General features: G+C 54.3%; 1 protein-coding gene across 6 annotated transcripts; it reads right to left on the bottom strand.

Moving 5' to 3' along the window:
* Positions 1-840: 840 nt before the first annotated feature.
* Positions 841-16,910, bottom strand: LOC146345310 (uncharacterized). Of its 6 annotated transcripts, none has more exons than XM_084859627.1 (4): positions 16,678-16,910; positions 9,520-9,640; positions 6,484-6,597; positions 841-5,073 (listed from the first exon to the last, which is right to left on the bottom strand). In XM_084859627.1, exons 1-4 carry the CDS (start codon positions 16,699-16,701, stop codon positions 3,725-3,727), a joined length of 1,608 nt encoding a protein of 535 aa, XP_084715753.1. In that variant the 5' UTR covers positions 16,702-16,910; the 3' UTR covers positions 841-3,724. The 6 variants fall into 6 exon arrangements, with proteins under 6 accessions (XP_084715753.1, XP_084715751.1, XP_084715747.1 ...); XM_084859625.1 differs by having other exon boundaries at positions 841-5,070; positions 16,678-16,899; XM_084859621.1 differs by lacking the exon at positions 16,678-16,910 and adding an exon at positions 15,878-16,147.
* Between the last annotated feature and the right edge of the window lie 702 nt (positions 16,911-17,612).

Below are 17,612 nucleotides of genomic sequence, written 5' to 3'. Positions count from 1 at the left end.
CCCCACCCTTTACACTATCCTCCCCCCATTTTGTCTTTCTCTGCACAGAGAATGGGACTTGGCCGGTGCCTGGAGGGGCAGCTCCTTCAGGCCCAGCCAGGCCAAACACCCCCTTACTCTTGATCAGCATGCAAAGGGGAATCTCCATTGTTATCTCCAACCTGTCATCAGAGATAACAGCTGTGGAGAGGGGTGGAGCATGGGAGAGAAAGCCCCAGAGGCTGGATGCTGAACCTCCACAGGCTGCATTCGGTCCTGTTCTAAACCATTAGTTTGAGCTGAAAACCGTCTTGAGAGGTTTGGCACAGATGTGGTATATAAACACACACACACAGACAGAGAGAGAGAGAGAGAGAGAGAGAGAGAGAGAGAGAGAGAAGGAACAAATCACAGTAGAGTTGTTATTCAGTTATACCATATAGGTTCTTGATCCACAGTGGCTGGCAGTTTCCATCTGTGACCATAGTCATGTGTACATAGTTTTGTACATAGATGAGTTTGGTCACCCCTAGTCCAGCTGGGCCACTAGTTGGCCTGCAGGACCGAGCTCAGAGCTCAAGTCTTACCTCTGTCATGGAATCCTCATTTGGTCCTGGGGTTCACAGTCTCATGTGTAAAAAGAGAACCATAAAGCCATACCTCCCAAGTGGCACTGCTGAGACCCAACGTAATCTGAATGGCTAAATGCGATACCAATGACAATTCACAGTGAAGAGCAAGCTCTATGCAAGAGAAAGAGGTAATGTGGACAAGAGAAATCCACCAAGCAGTTTGTAAACAGCAAGGGGAGATCTTCAGTAACCCAAACTTTATTAATCAGAGAGTTCGTTCTTTGATGTTGTCATGTTCGTTTATTATTATGTATTAACTGATCTGGAATAACTACCAGTTAACATTTCAATTCTCTTGACTACCGAGGTGGATTATGAACAGTTGCACGTGGTTTACCCCAGATGGCTTCAGCTGGGTTAGCATTACTCTGTAATCACTCTTCAACTTGGAGAAATGGGACATTTTTAAAAAATGTGGATCACAGAAGCAACAGGGCTGGAGAGCATGTTCAAACCAATGCCCTCAAGACCACGACCGCCAATGCTAGCTAAATTACGCAGGAGCGCTCACATAAGGAGTACTGGTGACTGGGACTAGCGCCAGCCTTTAAGAGCACTTTGGAAGAGGGGTTCTCATCCTCCTTTAGCTACTGCAAAGAGAAGTAAAGTTAAAGTATACCACAGGGAATTAATTCGCCCTTGTAAACAAAAGTTACACAAAATGTACTCATCCACAACATTTACTATCTGGCTTACACGGTTCAACTTAAAAACAAAAGAACAGGCTGCAATCCTGTGCACACTTACCTGGCTGTAACCCCCCTTTAACTCCGTGAGATTTATTCTGAGTAAACATCCAACTTACAAAAGCTCATGCCCCCCCTAGCAAGTGTCACAGAAGGTTGGGGTAAAGCCTTTATGTAAACCTGGATTAACTTGTGCTAAGTGATCCTGTGAACTCCCCTCAAGAATTCTTCTTTGGATAACTGTGTAGAAAAGTGTCAGCTCAGACATCTGTTCATACCCGAATTTGAAGCAGTACATCCTTGCAGCTTTGGGAAGGGATGGGTTTACATAATCACAGATTAAACACCAGAAATGCCTCTCTGACATGCACACAAATGATCAACTTCACCCCCCGAAAAGCGAATCAACTACAGTGTCTTTTAAGGACAAGATTTTCAGGTACTTAACTGCCTATTAACTACTGGAACCCCAAGAATACTTTTAGAAACCCTGCACTGGGTGAGACTAAAACGTCCACCCTGCTCTTCTTCCCATACTTGCTGTTTTCTCCCAAACGCATATCATTCATTTACTCATTTAGTTTATTATGGAGAATCCAGATGATGCGACTACCAACCATCGCATTTCAGTGTTTTTTTCCATGTTCTCCTCCCATCTTTTTTGCAGACCCAATTTGCAGCAATCTTTTGGTTGTAAAATGCAATAGCAGAACTAGACTGTGCAGCGTGGATTGGCAAAGCCCTACTGAGGGCGCAATCTTATGCATTTACAGACAGAAAGAAATCTTACAACTCCCAGCATTCTTCAGCCAGCATCCATCTAAACATGCATAGGATTGCACACTAAAGCTTCTCCCTGCAACTGGCCTTTTAAGTAGTTGCTTCCTCCTTTCCCATTTCTTTTAAGCAGCTTCTGTTTCTTGACTTCCGGCACTTTAAATTAGTTGCTTCCTGTTCACTCATGCAGTTGTAGCATTCCTGCTCCAGCCCTTTATATGTCAGTTCCTGCTCCCTGTGGTGGTGGTGGTGGGGATTTAGTGACTGGTTTCTTCTTTGCAACCAGGGCAATTCTCCATTCATATTTTAAAGTTATCCTTTAAGACTGCAAAACAAAACATGAATTCATAAGCAATTGCTCCGGCTGCTATGAGAAAACCAGTAACTAGTAACCTTTCTTCCCCTGCAGGGAACAGGAATTGACTCATTAGGGACTTATTCTGAGTAAACATGTATTACCAAACATACGTTACCAATGTTTCAAAGGAGAATACACCATGGCATTTAGCATTGTGGGGGACCACTGCTTTAATTCGACTTCCAGCAGATTGCAATGCCACAGCAGCACTGGAAGATTCCACCATGGAAAACCATAATCACTTACAGCAGAGGGCATGAAGGCCAGGGCCCCCTAATCTCCTCTCCCCATCTCTGTTTTCTGTGGCATGCAGCCAGAGGAAGATTGCTGTGCAACCTGAAAGACTGCATCCTCCACCTTCTGTTCCTAGCATCTGGTAATATGCAATACGCTGCCTCTGAACACTGGGGAAAGGCCCAGCAACAGAGCACCTGCTTTGCATGCAAAAGTTCCCAGGTTCAACTCCCAGCATCTCTGAGCAGGTCTGGACATGATGCCAGCCTGAAGCCCTGCAGAGGCACTGCCAGCCGCTGCAGACAAAGCGGAGTTAGAGGGCCTGACGGCCTGACTTCCTATGCATCCTATGTTCCTGCTGAGGCATCGACAGCTAATGATAGTCCTATCCTCTGGAGTTTGGGGCAACCCTTTTAAGACAGCACCTCTGCTACTGGCCATCTTCCATTCCTGTGGCAGTGAACTCCATGTTGTGTCCTGTTCCTATCGAAGGCTCTTTGGAGGTAGCCAGCTCAGATGGGTTTGGTAGGGCAGCTATACTGGCTTGGTGGTTTTGCAGTGGGCATTTTCCACGTAGCACAGTTGCCCCTAAGCCTTTGCAGCAAGTCACCAAGGCTTGCTGTGTGGTGTCCTGCTAGATCCAGAGCTAAGACGAAGAGTTCAGATTTATAGTAGCCACACTAGATCCACAGAATAAAAGACAGAGAAATTGAGAAAAGACTTTCATTGGGAATAACTGGGGCCCTAAATGCAAGATGCAAGCTTGCATGTTACACACAAATCTTCGGGTTGGATGTTTCCCCCTGCCAAAGAGGGAAGGCAAAAAATAGGGAAGTTTGTGGCAGAGCATTTTTAAAACCCATTCAAAACCCTAGCCAGAAACATACTTCTCTCCAGCCCTGTTATCTTCAGCATATGGCCAGAGGAAGATTGCTGTATAACTTGAAAGGGTGCATCCTGAATTTTTTACAGACGAGTTGCTCGGAACAAAGGTTCTGCCCACACCGTTTCCCTTAAATGCACTACCAGGTTCTCCCTTCCAACGGAAACCAGTCTGCTCATCTGTGGCTCCGGCGATGCAGGGTGAGGTATTTCGCCTGTGTGAACTTCCTGCCGCAGTCGGCACACGCAACGGATCGCTTCCCGGTCGCCGCGCCCGGCTGGAGGGCGGTGGGCTGCTTCTTGCCGGGGCCTCTTCCTCGGCTGGCGGGTTTCCGCCCCGGCAGGATGGGGCAGGGCGGGGCTTGCCCGGCGGGCGCCGGGCTGGGGAGGGCTCCGCCCCTGGGCAGCCTCTTCTCCTCGTGGGTCCTCAGGTGGGTCTCCATGATGCTCTCGTCCCGGAAGCGCTTGTCGCACTTGGCGCACTGGTGGGGCTTCTCCGCCACCTCGCGGGCCTTTTTCAGGGCCAGGGCCTGGCCGCCGCCAGCCGCCATCAGGTGCTGCTCGCCCCGGTGGACCCGCTGGTGGCTTTTGAGGTGCTGCAGCTGGCTGCAGGCCTTGCCGCACAGCAGGCAGCGGTAGGGGCGCTCGCCCGTGTGCATGCGGGTGTGGATGGTCAGCGTGGCCTGGTTGCGGAAGGCCTTGCCGCACTCGGCGCAGCCGTAGGGCCGCTCGCCTGTGTGGACGCGCAGGTGGCTGATGAGGGGCTGCTTCTGGGAGTAGCGCTTGCCGCAGGTGGTGCAGGCGAAGGGCTTCTCGCCTGTGTGCACCCGCTGGTGGCTCTCCACGTGGTGCTTCTGGCTGAAGCGCTTCCCGCAGCGCCCGCAGGCGAAGGGCCGCTCCCCGACGTGCACCTTCATGTGGGCCACCAGGATCTGCTTGAGCCGGAAGCGGCGTCCGCACTGCGGGCAGGGGAAGGGCCGGGCCGTGGAGTGGGTCCCCTCATGCTTGCGCAGGTCCTGCTTCTTGCCGAAGCTCTTGCCGCACCGGGCGCAGGTGTGGGGCTTCCGGGGGCCTGGGGCGGCCCCCAGCTGGCGCAGCAGCTGCAGCTTGGCCGTGAGGCATTTCTTGGCCTTGGGGGACGAGGCGCCGCTCTCCGGGGGCTCCCTCCTGCGCAGATGCGTCTTGGCGTGCCGCTTGAGGTCCCCCATGGAGGGGAAGCCCTTGGGGCACAGGTGGCAGCTGAAGGGCCGCTCCCCGGTGTGGGTCCGGATGTGGATGGTCATGGCCACGTTGCTCAGGAAGCTCTTGCCGCACTCCGGGCACTTGGGCGGGTTCATCTTCAGCGTCGCCCGCGGGAGGCCACCGCCACCCTCCATCTTGGGGGGTGCACTGGCTGCCCGGGTCACCGGCTTCTCCACTCCTGGGGAGGAGGCCTTCTTCCTTCTCTTGCGCCGGGCCGCGTGCCGCCGGGCCGGGCCCGCCCGCTCGCCCTCTTCCTCGTCTGCCATCCTAATTCCATCTCCTGCTGGGAAGGAAGGAGAAGAGAGAGTGTCCCACCATGAGGGCTTGGGGGAAAGCCTCAGAGGCAGTGCCTGCCACCCCCACTTTGAGAGCGAGAGGGAAACGAGGCATAGAGTATTCGGGAGCAGGGCTGGAATGGTCCTCTGCCCGGAGCCTTCAAACTGCTGCCAGCTAAGAGCAGACAATACAGGCAAAGGGACATGAAGGGCCTGACCTGGGAGAAGGCCATTCCTCGGAGCGGGGCCATTGCGTTGCATGCAGCAGGCCCCCAGTTCAGAGGCTGGCATCTCCAGTAGCAAAGGCCTTCTCTAACGGAGGCCCTGGACTGCTGCTGCCAGCCAGCCAATCCTGGGATAGATGAGTCAGTGGCTTCCTCAGCACAAGGAAGCCTCTAGGCTCAGGGGTCCCCAGGCGACGGGGCGTCCCTGAAGGGAGGCGAGCGGCGGGAGGAGAGAAAGAAGGGAAGGCAGGAGCCTCCGGGGGCTCTTTGGGAACTTGGCTGCGGGCAGAAGGAAGGATCCACTCCGGGATGCGGAAGCCCTGCTCCCGCTGGTGGTTAGAATCTCAGAGGGAGCAGCGCCCCAAATTTCCACACAGCCTTCTCTATTTTATTTACTGCAATTATATATGCGGGCTTTCATGATGCAGATCCTACCAAGGTGGCTAACAAGTAACATAAAAATAATAATTAAATCACTTCGACAATATCAACAATTCTCTGAAAAATCGTCAGGATCTTTCCCACAGGTGGGGACCAGCCCTGGGAGCCCGGAGAAGCCGGCTGGAACCAGATCCGGCGCCCGGGGTCACCCTCAACTCCCTCCCTCTCCTGGAATCCTGCCCACAGGGCAGCAGATGACCCTGTAGGGGCAGGGCGGGCGTCCAGCCGGGGCAGGTCCTGAGGCCTTCTCCACCCGCCTTGCCCTCTGCTGAAGAACCACCTTCCCCTTTGACTTCTGTGCAGCTGAACAGAGCCAGAGACTGTACCACAGACCTCCCCTGCCCAGCATGCTCCAGATTTTATGGATTCAGCATTATCTGGAAACCACCTTGCAGGGCAAAACTCTCGCAGATGGCTTGGGCGACCGCTCGGAGGATGCCTGGCCGCTGCCCGGGGCTGACGAGAGTTCAGCACCAAGACACTGGAGAGGCCCGGCTGGCGGACGGCCGCGAGACGGCGGCCCTCTGTGAGCGAGCCTGTCAAGAGGAGGGAGACGCCCGGCTCCCCGGCAAAGGGGGAGCAGTTCTGCAGGAAGGCCACGCTCTTAAACTAGGAGCACACGTGGGAATGCCAGGGATGCGAGAACAGCCCAGCACTGGCCCTTGGTTTTCCAGCCTGGGCCAAAATCATTCCCCGGCTCCTCGGAGCACCCCATGCGGCATTCTCCAGCCCCCAGAATGCCCCCCCACTCACCCAGCCAGGGGCTCTGGGGCCTCCTCCACTTTGGGGGCTGCAGGGCCTCCTCCGTCCACGGCGCCTCGTCCCGCTCTATTTTGCAGATGAGCTCCGGCTTGACGGACAGGAGTCCTGCCACAGGAGCAGAAGAGAGCGTAGAGCACCTCGGGCCACCCCGCCCACCTGCCCCCGCCTCCTCACTCTGCCCACCCCCCCAGGGCCGCCAAGACAGCTGTTCCTGGCCCGCCAGGGGGCCCGATCGCAGTGGCGTTCACTGTGCCGACCGCAGGGCAGCATCGCAGACGAGGGTGCAGCCAGGCGGGGAGGGACGGGGGCTGCCAGGCAATCCCAGAGGGCACCACAACTGAGCCCTGCCCACGTCTTCTGGGTGATGGGCGGGTACAAAGGCTGCTTCGGATTCCTGGAGCCAGCCTCCAAGTCGCCCGGCGTGTTGGCCCCACAGAGGGGCGTGAATGAACTGCTGTTTGGCCCTCCAATGCCCCCTCGGAAGCTCCCCCAGCACCCCCCCTTGATCGTCTGTTATCAGCTTTGTGACAATGTACAGCAGGGGTGGGAAACACGACCCGGCCATTTTTGCAGCACCTCCACTGCCACCAAACGTTCAGTGGCAGAGGCAAAAAAGTGCGGCGATTTTCCTTTAAAAACTCCCCGCGCCCCACGCTTTGAACAGAAAGGGGTGCTTTTCGGCTGCCGTGCCCCCAGATGTCAGCAGCAAAATCAGCTGTTCAACACCCATTTCAGCTCTGGTGGGGCACGACCCCTGGTGGGCTCGGGGTGGGGGCAGCTGGTCCCTGGACCCACAGAAGTTGCCCACGCCTGATGTGCAGCAAAGCCCGTCGGCGCTCTCTCATGCCTAGGATCTAGAGACCCTCTCACATTGTTCTGCCAAAGCCAAGCAGGGCTCAGACCTGAGCTGCGCCCCCCTTGATGCCGCCCCGCCCTGCAAACGGCATTCGAAAGGCAGAACGGCTCCAACAGCCGCAATCTGCAGGACGTGATCAAGGCCTCTGGCTAGGCGCGAGTAACGGCTGAAGCCAGGCTCCCCCAGCCTGGTGCCTGCCAGATGTGTTGGACTGTGATGCCCACGATCCCCAGTCACACCGGCTTGGGATGATGGGGGTTGTAATCAAACAAGTGGAGGCTGGTGGCTCCAATGTCCGCGGGGCGGTGAATCCGCTCCGGGCTTCAGTCAGAACCAGTCAGAGATCTAAAGGCGCTCTCCAAGGTGCGGAGCTCCTTTAGAGCTCTGACTGGTTCTGACTGAAGCCCGGAGCGGATTCACTGCCCCGCGGACATTGGAGCCACCAGCCTGCACTGACTCAAACACATCCGGAGGGCGCTGGGCGGGGGGGAGGCGCTCGGGTGCGTCTCAGATGTTTAACTCCCCGCCCGATCGGAAGTGCCCTAGCCCCCGTTGCCGCTCCCCGCCCCACTCCGCCATCTGTCCACCGTGTGAGCCCGAGCGCACCCCCTCACAGCCAACCCACTTCTGCCGCAGTGGAACCCAAGAATCTCACGATGGACGCAACGCGACCCTAACGCGATGGGGGCAATGCTGGGCGACCCAAAGGCTTCGTAGGAATTGCAGCCGAGCTGGGGGAGAGCGGAGCACTGGGTCTTTCGCCTCGGTTATTCCGCGTCTCTCCTTTTTCCGCCCGCTGCCCCACAACCCCCCACTGATGCTGACAGGGTGGTCTCGAGGGACCGGGCTGTTGCCCAGCTGCTCTCCCTCTGTCGTCCACCCCTTGAGCCGGATGGGAGGCCCGCCCTTTGCTATCCACCAAGGGCTTCTGGGAGCCCCTCGCAGGGCGCTGCACCCATGCCCTGCGGGGCGGGGCCGGGCCGGGCCTGAAGGAAGGCGATGGACCCGCGCTCCAGGCGCGCGGACGCTGGCTGCAGCAGGATGCCCGGACGGGACAGGGAGCCTCCGCACCCCCTCGGCTGAAGGCGGGGAGGGAAGAGGAGGGGTGGCAGGAAGCCCAGCGCCAGAGCTGCCCCCTTCCCCTCACCTTTTGTTTGACTTTGCGGGAGGGCCCGGGGCCCCCTGCTGAACCAGAAGGAGCACCACCGGCCGCCCAGAGGCCCCGCTGGGGTTTTGCTGGGATCTGATGTGGCTAGTGGGGCAGGTGCTCGACAGCCACCTGCTGCAACAGGGCACCCTCTGGATGGGCTGGACTCCAGCTCCCATCATCCCCAGCAGCTGGCTGGGGAAGGCCGGTGTGGGTGAGGAACTCTGGATGGAACATGAACGCAGTGAGAATCCAGGACTGTGGGCCACCCAAAGCTTCTCATCATCCAGACACCCAGGAACGGGCACTTGCCGCCCAGGAATACGCCGTAGCCTGAGGGAGCCCTTCTGTGAAAACGTGCCCCACGGTCTGTCCTGGCCCTGACGGTTTCGAGTTCCCAGTTACACTTGGACATTTAGGGCACAATCCTATGCAGGTTTAGACAGGAAAAAGTCCTACAACTCCCAGCATGCCCCGCTGCTAACTTAGCCAACTATTGTTTTAAGTTTTACAAGTTTGTATATGATTCCGGAGTTTTTTTTAAGAGAGAAAAGCACCTCAGAAGTTTTAAGAGAAGCACGCTTGGCCCATGTTCTTGTCCCTTCAGCGTCCCACATGTTGGTTTTCGCAAATCGCTTCTCTTGCAGGCTCCAGTTCCCTCATGCTTCCTCCTCCAGAGCTCTACCCCATTATTTCTATTTCTTGGTGCTGGGCTTCCCATCACCTCTGGTGCCCCACAGAAACCGGTGAAATGTCCAGGGCAGCCTTTCCCAACCTGGTGCCCTCCAGATGTGTTGGACTACAACTCCCAGCATCCCTGGCTAATCTATGGTGAAATAATAGGTTTCAGACCAGAGCCTGGGCTACCCTTATTAGACTGGAGCATCTTGAGTTTCAGCTCCACAAATCAGGAGGTCACTGAAGAGATTGCCCCCTCCAAACCTGGCAACTGTGATGCCTGTTGGTTGCAGCTGCCCTGGAAACAGCACAGGCCTCTGAGCAATGGCCAAAAAGAGATGCTTACCCAGTGAGGCGACCACCTCATAGTTCTCCACCATCACGGCCCGATACAGGTCCTTCTGCCATTCCGCCAGCTCCGTCCACTCGGCTGGCGAAAAATAGACGGCCACGTCCGCAAACATCACCTGGAAGAACAAGAAAGTGGCCCCAGAATGTATTTCTGGACTTCTCGGTTGACTTTCTGAAGCAGACGGTGGATCTCACTGGGCCCTGATCTTGCTTTTATGAAGTGAGAGTTAGCTTGGCCTGAAGTGGGAACAACTGTCCAGAGAGGACGGACACATGGGAGGATGGGAAACGTTTGGAATGAAAACAGGGCCATCTATCTGTGAAACAGGACTGCGGAGTAGGGCCAGGGGCGTATTAAAGCATTGCTCCCTTGCACAGTTTAAGTCTACTTCTACTAGCTAGAGCAGTCTTCCCCAACCTGGCAGCCTCCAGGTATGTTGGACTACAATTCCCATCATCCCCAGCCAGTATGGCAGGGGAAGCTGAACGAGAGCAGAGACGCCCCTCCCAATCTCTTGAAATCCTGCACAGTCCACCCCACCCATAGCTTTAGAACAGAATTTCCACCAGGCACTGCCCATACACTTCCAAGGGTATGTTAATACTCATAGGAGCTAGAAACTTGCTTCTTGAAAAGAGCAAAAGCTCAGATTCTCAGGACCCTCAGTTCTGCAGTGGCGCAATAGAATAACAGAATCACAGCACAGTAGGGTTAGAAGGGGCCTATAAGACCATCAAGTCCAACCCCCTGCTCAATGCAATAGTAGGAGCACAGAATACACACAGGCCCAAGAGAGAGCTGTAATATGGGAGAAATATGGGAGAAAATCAAGGGAAGCCAGGGACTGTAAAGTGACCGTTCTTGAACAAAGGAATTTCAATGACAGAAATTGCTGAAGTACAATTCATTAAGAAATTCAACTCTGTTTCCTGTGGTTTGAATAGGGACAAAGGTGTTTCTTTAAAATCACACTACATATGTTAATCGGCTCATTGTTGCGGTGATGTCTGTGTGGCTGTTGTTGTTGTTCAGTCGTGTCCGACTCTTCGTGACCCCATGGACCACAGCACGCCAGGCCTTCCTGTCCTGCGCTCCCTCCCAGAGTGTGCTCAAGTCCATATTCATTGCATAGGTGATGCTATCTAGCCATCTCATCCTCTGCCGTCCCCTTCTCCTTTTGCCTTCGATCTTTCCCAGCATCAGGGTCTTTTCCAGGGAGTTTTCTCTTCGCATTTGGTGGCCAAAATATTTGAGCTTCAGCTTCAGTATCTGTCCTTCCATGAGCACTCAGGGTTGATTTCCTTTAGGATGGACTGATTTGACCTCCTTGCAGTCCAGGGGACTCGTAAGAGTCTTCTCCAGCAATGACTGTGTTATCACCCAGCAACCATTAAGGTAAATGTCATTGTACTTTTTTGCATTTCAATTCTCCTCTGACAACCGTGTTTACATTTCCCACCCACCGCAGCCTGTGTATGTAGATATAAATCTGCCAATTTGAGGTTAACACTTCATGCATCTGACAAAGTGGACAGTTTCTGCGAAAGTATCTGCCAGAAAAAAATGTGTTAGTCTTTATGGTGCCACAAAGCTCCTTGTTTTGTGGCAATTATGGTTAACCCAAGCCAAGGTTTGCTTTCAAGTAGGACTGGGTTTGAAGCTGGTTCAAAGTCCTGGCTAAGAGCAAACCCTGTTTAGCATTAATGTTGGAGCCAATGTACCCTTTGAGCATGGATAAGGCAGGCAAGCTGGGAAAATTCATGCACGAGATGGGAGGGGCTGGAACATGCCACTCAAGCCTGTAACTATGGTGCAGGGATGGGAAGCACTGACTCTGCCCTGCCCCAAGAGCTACGCAAAACATGGTTAAAGCTCAGTCAAACCTTCTCTAAGCACCCAAATGGAGCAATATACCATACTCTACACTTATCAGTTCCCGAGGATTAGCATTTTGTTGTATTTCTGCTGCTTTGTCAATAAATGAAACATCCAATCCCTTTTCATATGTTCAACCTCCTCTTTCACACAGCCAAGGAGAATTAGAGCAGTCTTCCCTAACCTGGTGCCCTCCAGATGTGGAGGACTGCAACTCCCATCATTCCCAGGCAGCAGATGCAGTCCAACACATCTGGAGGGTACCAGGTTGGGGAAATCAGGGCCAGAGGACGAGTCATCGCCTAGGTACACAGATCACACACGAAGCAGAATTCCAATGTGCATTTATCTTTCCACAGGTCAAGCCAGAGCACACAAAATCCACACCAGCATGCCCACATTTCTGACATGGATCAGACATGTGGTACATCTTCTAAATTAAAGGCAGCAGTGGCTGGTGGCTCTGATGTCAGCAGGGTGGAGAATCCGCTCAGGGTTTCAGATAGAACTCTGAAGGAGCTCTCCAAGCTGCGAAGCTTTAGTTCTGGCTGGTTCTGGCTGAAACCAGGAGCAGATTCACTGCTCCGATGGCATCACAGCCACCAGCCTCCACTGATTAAAGGCATTAGATATCATCTATAAAGCATTTTCTAACTGCTTCCCTTTGAGTCAGTAAAGACTGAATATTATATATCAAGGAAGTGACTTTGCTCCCTCTGCAATCTCTCCTTCCCGATCTTATGCACACAAAACCATCTCTAATTAAACTCCAGCGTTTTCTCCAGCTGACTTTTCATATAGCTTGGGTCCCACTTTAATCATCCCAGGGGGCGGGGGGCGGGGGTTCATATTCTGTGGCTTCATTGGGGATATCATATATGCACTACATTTTCTTTCCGGATATGATCGCATATTCTTCAGAACCTCCGCTTTCCCCAGATGATATAATTAGCTACTGCGCCATTCCAATTAATTTGCTTGCTATGGCTTAGAGGTATTCAGGAGGCTGCAGTACTTAATTTTAATCTACATCTGTCCCAGATTTTTGAGACTGGCGAGAACGTGGGTGTCTCACTGCTGTTGACTAGGCTGCCTTTGTCATCTGTCAAAGGTATTATTTGAAAAGACATTTGCTTAAGATGCTCTGCCCAAGCCAGAAAAATCATATACACCCCATCCTTCCAAAGGTGTCAACAACATTGGCAAAAAGGGCAGACTTGAAATGCAGTGGGATGTTCAGATGTTCCTACACACAAGGAGGTTCGTGTCTTGGTTTTTTAAATCAGGTCTCCCCCAGCTGCAGTCTGAAGTGGTCCAGCCTAGAATTCTGCCACCTTGTTCCGCATCGCATGCAGCACGGCTCTTGCACCGCATGCCCCAGGTGTCGCTTCTGTGTTCCAGGAATCCCCTTGCACATTGTTGGCAGCAATGGTTGTAGAGTAGCAGCAACAGGAGGAGGCTTCCCAAAAATCTAGTGAAAGATCTGGGTGTGGACCAGGGCAGGGCAGGTTCCCTGAAGCCCTTATCCCAGAAAAGGGCGTGAGGTTATGCCATCACAGATAACATCATGCAGGCTACCTTCAGTCCTTGGCAGAAAGGTGGAACACAGAAGCGATAAGCAATATCTATTGGACATGTTGGCTGGGAATGATGGGAGTTGTAGTCCAACACACCTGGGGGGCACGAGGTTGGGGAAGGCCAGCCTACTTGGGGAGACTAGACGGGGAGAGCTTCCACAGCTGCGTGCCTACACCCAAAACTCCTGGAAACATGGGAAAATGCAGCATTTCACCAATTAGAACTCGAGGCCATGACATGCTTCGTAACCCATTCTGGGCTGGAGACTGGAGGAGAGGAGTCCTTAGCTGGTCCATGTAAAGCTGCTATCAATGGAGGTTCAATCAACTACATTCAGCCTCCTAACCTTTTGCGTTTTCAGTCAAATTGAAAAGACACCAAGCTGCTACGGCAGGGATGGGGAACATGTGGCCCTCCAGATGTCGCTGGACTGCAACTCCCATCATCCCTCACCACCAGCCATGCCAGCTACGGCTGATGAGAGTTCCAGTCCACCAACATCTGGAGGGCCACACATCCCCCAAGCTTTGTGCAAGAGCTTACTCCAGCCTCCCCCAACCTGGTGCCCTGCAGTGTTGGATTACAACTCCCATTAGCCCCAGCCAGTATGGCCAATGCTCCGGGATCCTGGGAGTTGTTTGTAGTCCAAAACATCTGGAGGGCACCAGGTGAGAAAAGGGTGCTATTAACCAACCACCTGGAAAGGCCCAGGCCATCTTCCACCCTGGGCCAGCAACGCAGTTCTTCGCCTCCAGGAAAGGCGGGATCAGGATGTTAAAAGTGCCTGGTTTTTAAAATATTTTATTTTTAAAATAAAGACACGACAGGGCTCAAACATGCCAGGATGCCACCTCACTCATTTGAAATGCCCCATGCAAAATGACAGTCATAAGGATAATGCTGATAATGAGAATAATTTTTTAAAGTTGTAAGGTTCTTATTTCTAAGATATTGTTCACCAGCACCTTTAAAACACACGCCACTGCAACATTTTCATTTATAACCCATTCTGTTCCAGCTTCCCCAGCCTGGTGCCCCCCCAGACACTGGCCATGCTGGCAGGGGATGATGGGAGTTGCAGTTCAACACGTAGCCAGGAATTTGTTGCACATCAAGAAGATGCTCTGCACATTCAAGAAGCAAATTCCCATTCTCAGGTAGACCAGAATGACACAACCACTACAGCATCAAAAAAAGTCTCCACCAGACACCCCTGGAACAGGAAACACCTCTTCTTTGAGGTGCTTCCTGTTCCATACTGTCATCACCGCTCAGAGAGACATCGAAATGCATCTTAGTTCAAAATGCACTTCTGCTGTGTCCAGTGGTGTAGTAGTAAATTTTGAAGTGCAGGCACTCACGAAACTCTCATAACCACACTCTCTGGATCTTAAGCAACATAGGAAGCTGCCTTATACCAGGTCAGACTATGGGCCAGGTCGCGCATAATGACAGCCCATGGTTTAAACCCATGGCCTGTTGGGGATGAGTGAGAGAAAGGGGTAGCGTGCCAACCACTCCTACTTTTAATCAACAACCTATGATTGGCCCATTTGTCGGTTGTTGAGCATGATGCGTGAACCCGAAATGCTGGGTTGCTTAGGGGCTAAACAACCGAGTGGTTAAACCAACAACAAACCATGGTCTAATCGCTGGGTTGTTTAACCCCTAAACAACCCAATGCTCTCGGTTCACATGTCACACTCAACAACCTATGACCCAGCCGACTGTAGGTTGTTGATTAAAGGCAGAAGTGGCAGGCACATGGGAGGCAGAGCACACACTCTCTCCCACTCATGCACAACCAACTATGGGTTGTTTAAACCATGAGCTGTAATCACATGTGAACCAGGGCTATTCGTCTATTCTCAGTGGCTGCAGTTCTCCAGGCAGAAAAGGGTCATTCCTATCATCCTGCTACCTGATTCTTCTAACTGGTGATGCCACAGATTGAAACTGGGTCTTCCTGCATGCAACGCAGGGTCTACCGCCAAGCTATATCCATTCAGGAAGGAACCACATCAGTAACTGCTGCACAACTGTGTTGCTGTAAACCAGACTCCCCCAACCTGGTGCCCTCCAGATGTTTCGAACTTCCACTCCCATCAACCCCCGCCAACATGGCCAATGCTCAGGAATTCTGTGAGTTGTAGTCAAAACTATCTGGAGGGCCCCAGGTTGGGAAAAGGCTGCTATAAACTGACCACCTGGAAAGGCTCAAGTGCCCAGGCTTCCATCCAGGGCCAGCAAAACAATCCTTCACCACCTGGCGGACAGGATTAGAACGGTAAAGATCAAAGGTGACCGGTTTTTAAAATAAAGACACCACAGGGCTCAAACTTGCCTGAATACCACCTCTCTCATTTAAAATGCCCCCTGCAGAATGAGAATATAACGATGATAATCATAATCATAATAAAAGAGCTGAAAAGTTCGTATCTCTTGTGCACCACCACCTTTAAACAGACGTCACTGTAACATTTTCATTTATAACCCCTTCCCTGCCACTGCTCCATAATGCTAGCACAGCCCTCCCCAGCCTGGGGCCCTCTAGATGTGTTGGACTGCAACTCCAGTCATTCCCAGCCATTGCCCATGGTGGCAGGGAATTATGGGAGTTGCAGTCCAACAGATTGGGAGGGCCCCAGGCTGGGGAAGGCTGGTGCACCCGATCCTGCGCCATCGCAACTCTGCTCCCAAGACCACTGCCTGGCATTCAAAGGGGGTGCCCAAGTCAAGGTCTGGGGAGGCCTCGGACCCACGGGGCAGGCGCCGGGCAATCCAGAGCCCGCTTCCCGAGTGTGAGGGCGCTGGAAGTGGCAAGCCATAAATCCTACGCCAGACTCATATAGGCTGCAGGAGCAGATCCCTTCCCAATGTGCAGCCTGGCCATGCTCACCACGCTGAAGCGGTGCGTTCCAAAGGTGTGCAAAGGTGTGCAAAGCCAGCTCCCGGGAACACAACTGCTTGGAACTAATCCAGCCCAGATGGGCCTCTCTCCGTCTTCAGCCACCCGCAGGGAGGGACCCCGGCCAGCATCCCTTGTCTTCTGCACCACTTGTCCCTGAGGCACCTCCTGGCTGGGCATCCTGGCCACTCGCGACCCCTGACTTCAACTGCAAGCTGTCTCAGAAACTCCAGCCCCAAGCTCCCCAGGCCTGCTTTACATCCATGTTCTTCCTCCAGAGCACATAATGCGGATTAGTTACCCCTGGACACCCTCTCCCGCCTTGTCATTCTCAGAATCGGGGGGCGGGAGAGACTTCTCCAGCCTAGGCCACCGACTGCAAGCCCAGGGTCAGGGGTGGGTGGGTGCGTGCGTGGTAGCTCTTCCAGGTTAACTACTCCGGAGCAAAAAGGAGGCGGGCTGTTTTAGAGGCTGCCTTTGTGGGGCAGGTCGGGGAGGGGGCGGCCTGTGCCGTATAAAGCTCCGTGAGCTGAGGACCCCTGCTATGGAAGCCCAGCCCGGCACAGGCCGGGGCGCACGGGGCGCTGCTCTCCGCACTTGCTCAGAGGCGCCCTCGCCGCAGCGCGCCGCTCCGGCTCTGCCCTGGCCGACCGAACGAGCGGCTCGGGGGCCTCGTGCGCAGCTCTGAGTTGGAAGGGGTCGACCCGCCGCCCCCGCCCGGCCCCTCCTGCTCCGGGCGAGGCCTGAGCTCCGCGAGGGGCTCCGCGCACACGGCCCCCGGCATCCCTCACCTGGGCGTGCGCCCCCGAAGCCATCTCTCCCCAGGGCCGAGCGAGCGCAGCAGCCAGCGCGCAGCACACGGCGGCCGCCCGGCGAGGACGGGGGGAGACGCGCTGGCTCGCAGGGAGGACGGCGCCCGGCGCCCCCCGCCCGCCGCGGCTGCCGCCCAGACCCGAGCGGGCGGAGCGGGACGCGGCGATCGGGCCGGAGCAGCCGCCCGCCCTCGCCGCGCGCCGCCCGGGAGTCGCCCCCGCCGGCGCTGGAGGCGGAGCACCCTGGGAAATGTAGTCCTGCCGCTGGGAAAGCGGGCTCGCCGCAGTCGCGAAGGGGCGATGGCCAGGAGGGTCTCCTGGTCCCCTCCTCCGCGGCGGGGGGCGGCGAACGCCTGGTGCTGGAGTAGGATGGATCAGCGCCCCCCCACGTCCCAGGCGTCAAGGCGGCCTGCCCCGACCTGGTGCCCTTCCAGCGGTGCTGGGCTGCAACTCCCATCATCCCTCGTTGGCATGCACAATGGGGATGATGGGGGCTGCAGTCCAACGCCTCTGGAAGGGCACCGGGTAAGGCAACCGCCCCAGTTTGCGAAATTGTTTCTTGCCTGTGACTGTTGTTTAGGCAACCTAAACTCTGGAGTTTAGGCACAAATTGTCACAGAGGTTGGACTGAGTCCAGATTTAGTTGTGTTCTGAGTAGGCCCGTTGAAATGAATGGGACTTAGGCTGGGTATTATAAACCTTGATTTCAAGGGGGAATGTCTACGTCAGAATGACTGCATCTGCATCTGGCCCTCTGCTTTTTGCATCCCAGGGCCATTTAGTTCCATCATTTATGTTTTCTCTCACTCTGTGCCTGCCTTCTTCAACCTGGGGCCCTCCAATAAGTTGGACTACATTTCCCATCAATAACCATGCTGGCTTGGGATGATGGGAGCTGCAGCCTAACACCTGGA

This window comes from Heloderma suspectum, chromosome 5 (assembly GCF_057233095.1).
Source record: "Heloderma suspectum isolate Gila_16-S chromosome 5, 16-S_ref, whole genome shotgun sequence".
NCBI lineage: Eukaryota > Metazoa > Chordata > Lepidosauria > Squamata > Helodermatidae > Heloderma > Heloderma suspectum.
The sequence above is the reverse complement of the archived record's forward strand: the minus strand, read 5'-3'. Positions and strand labels throughout refer to the sequence as shown.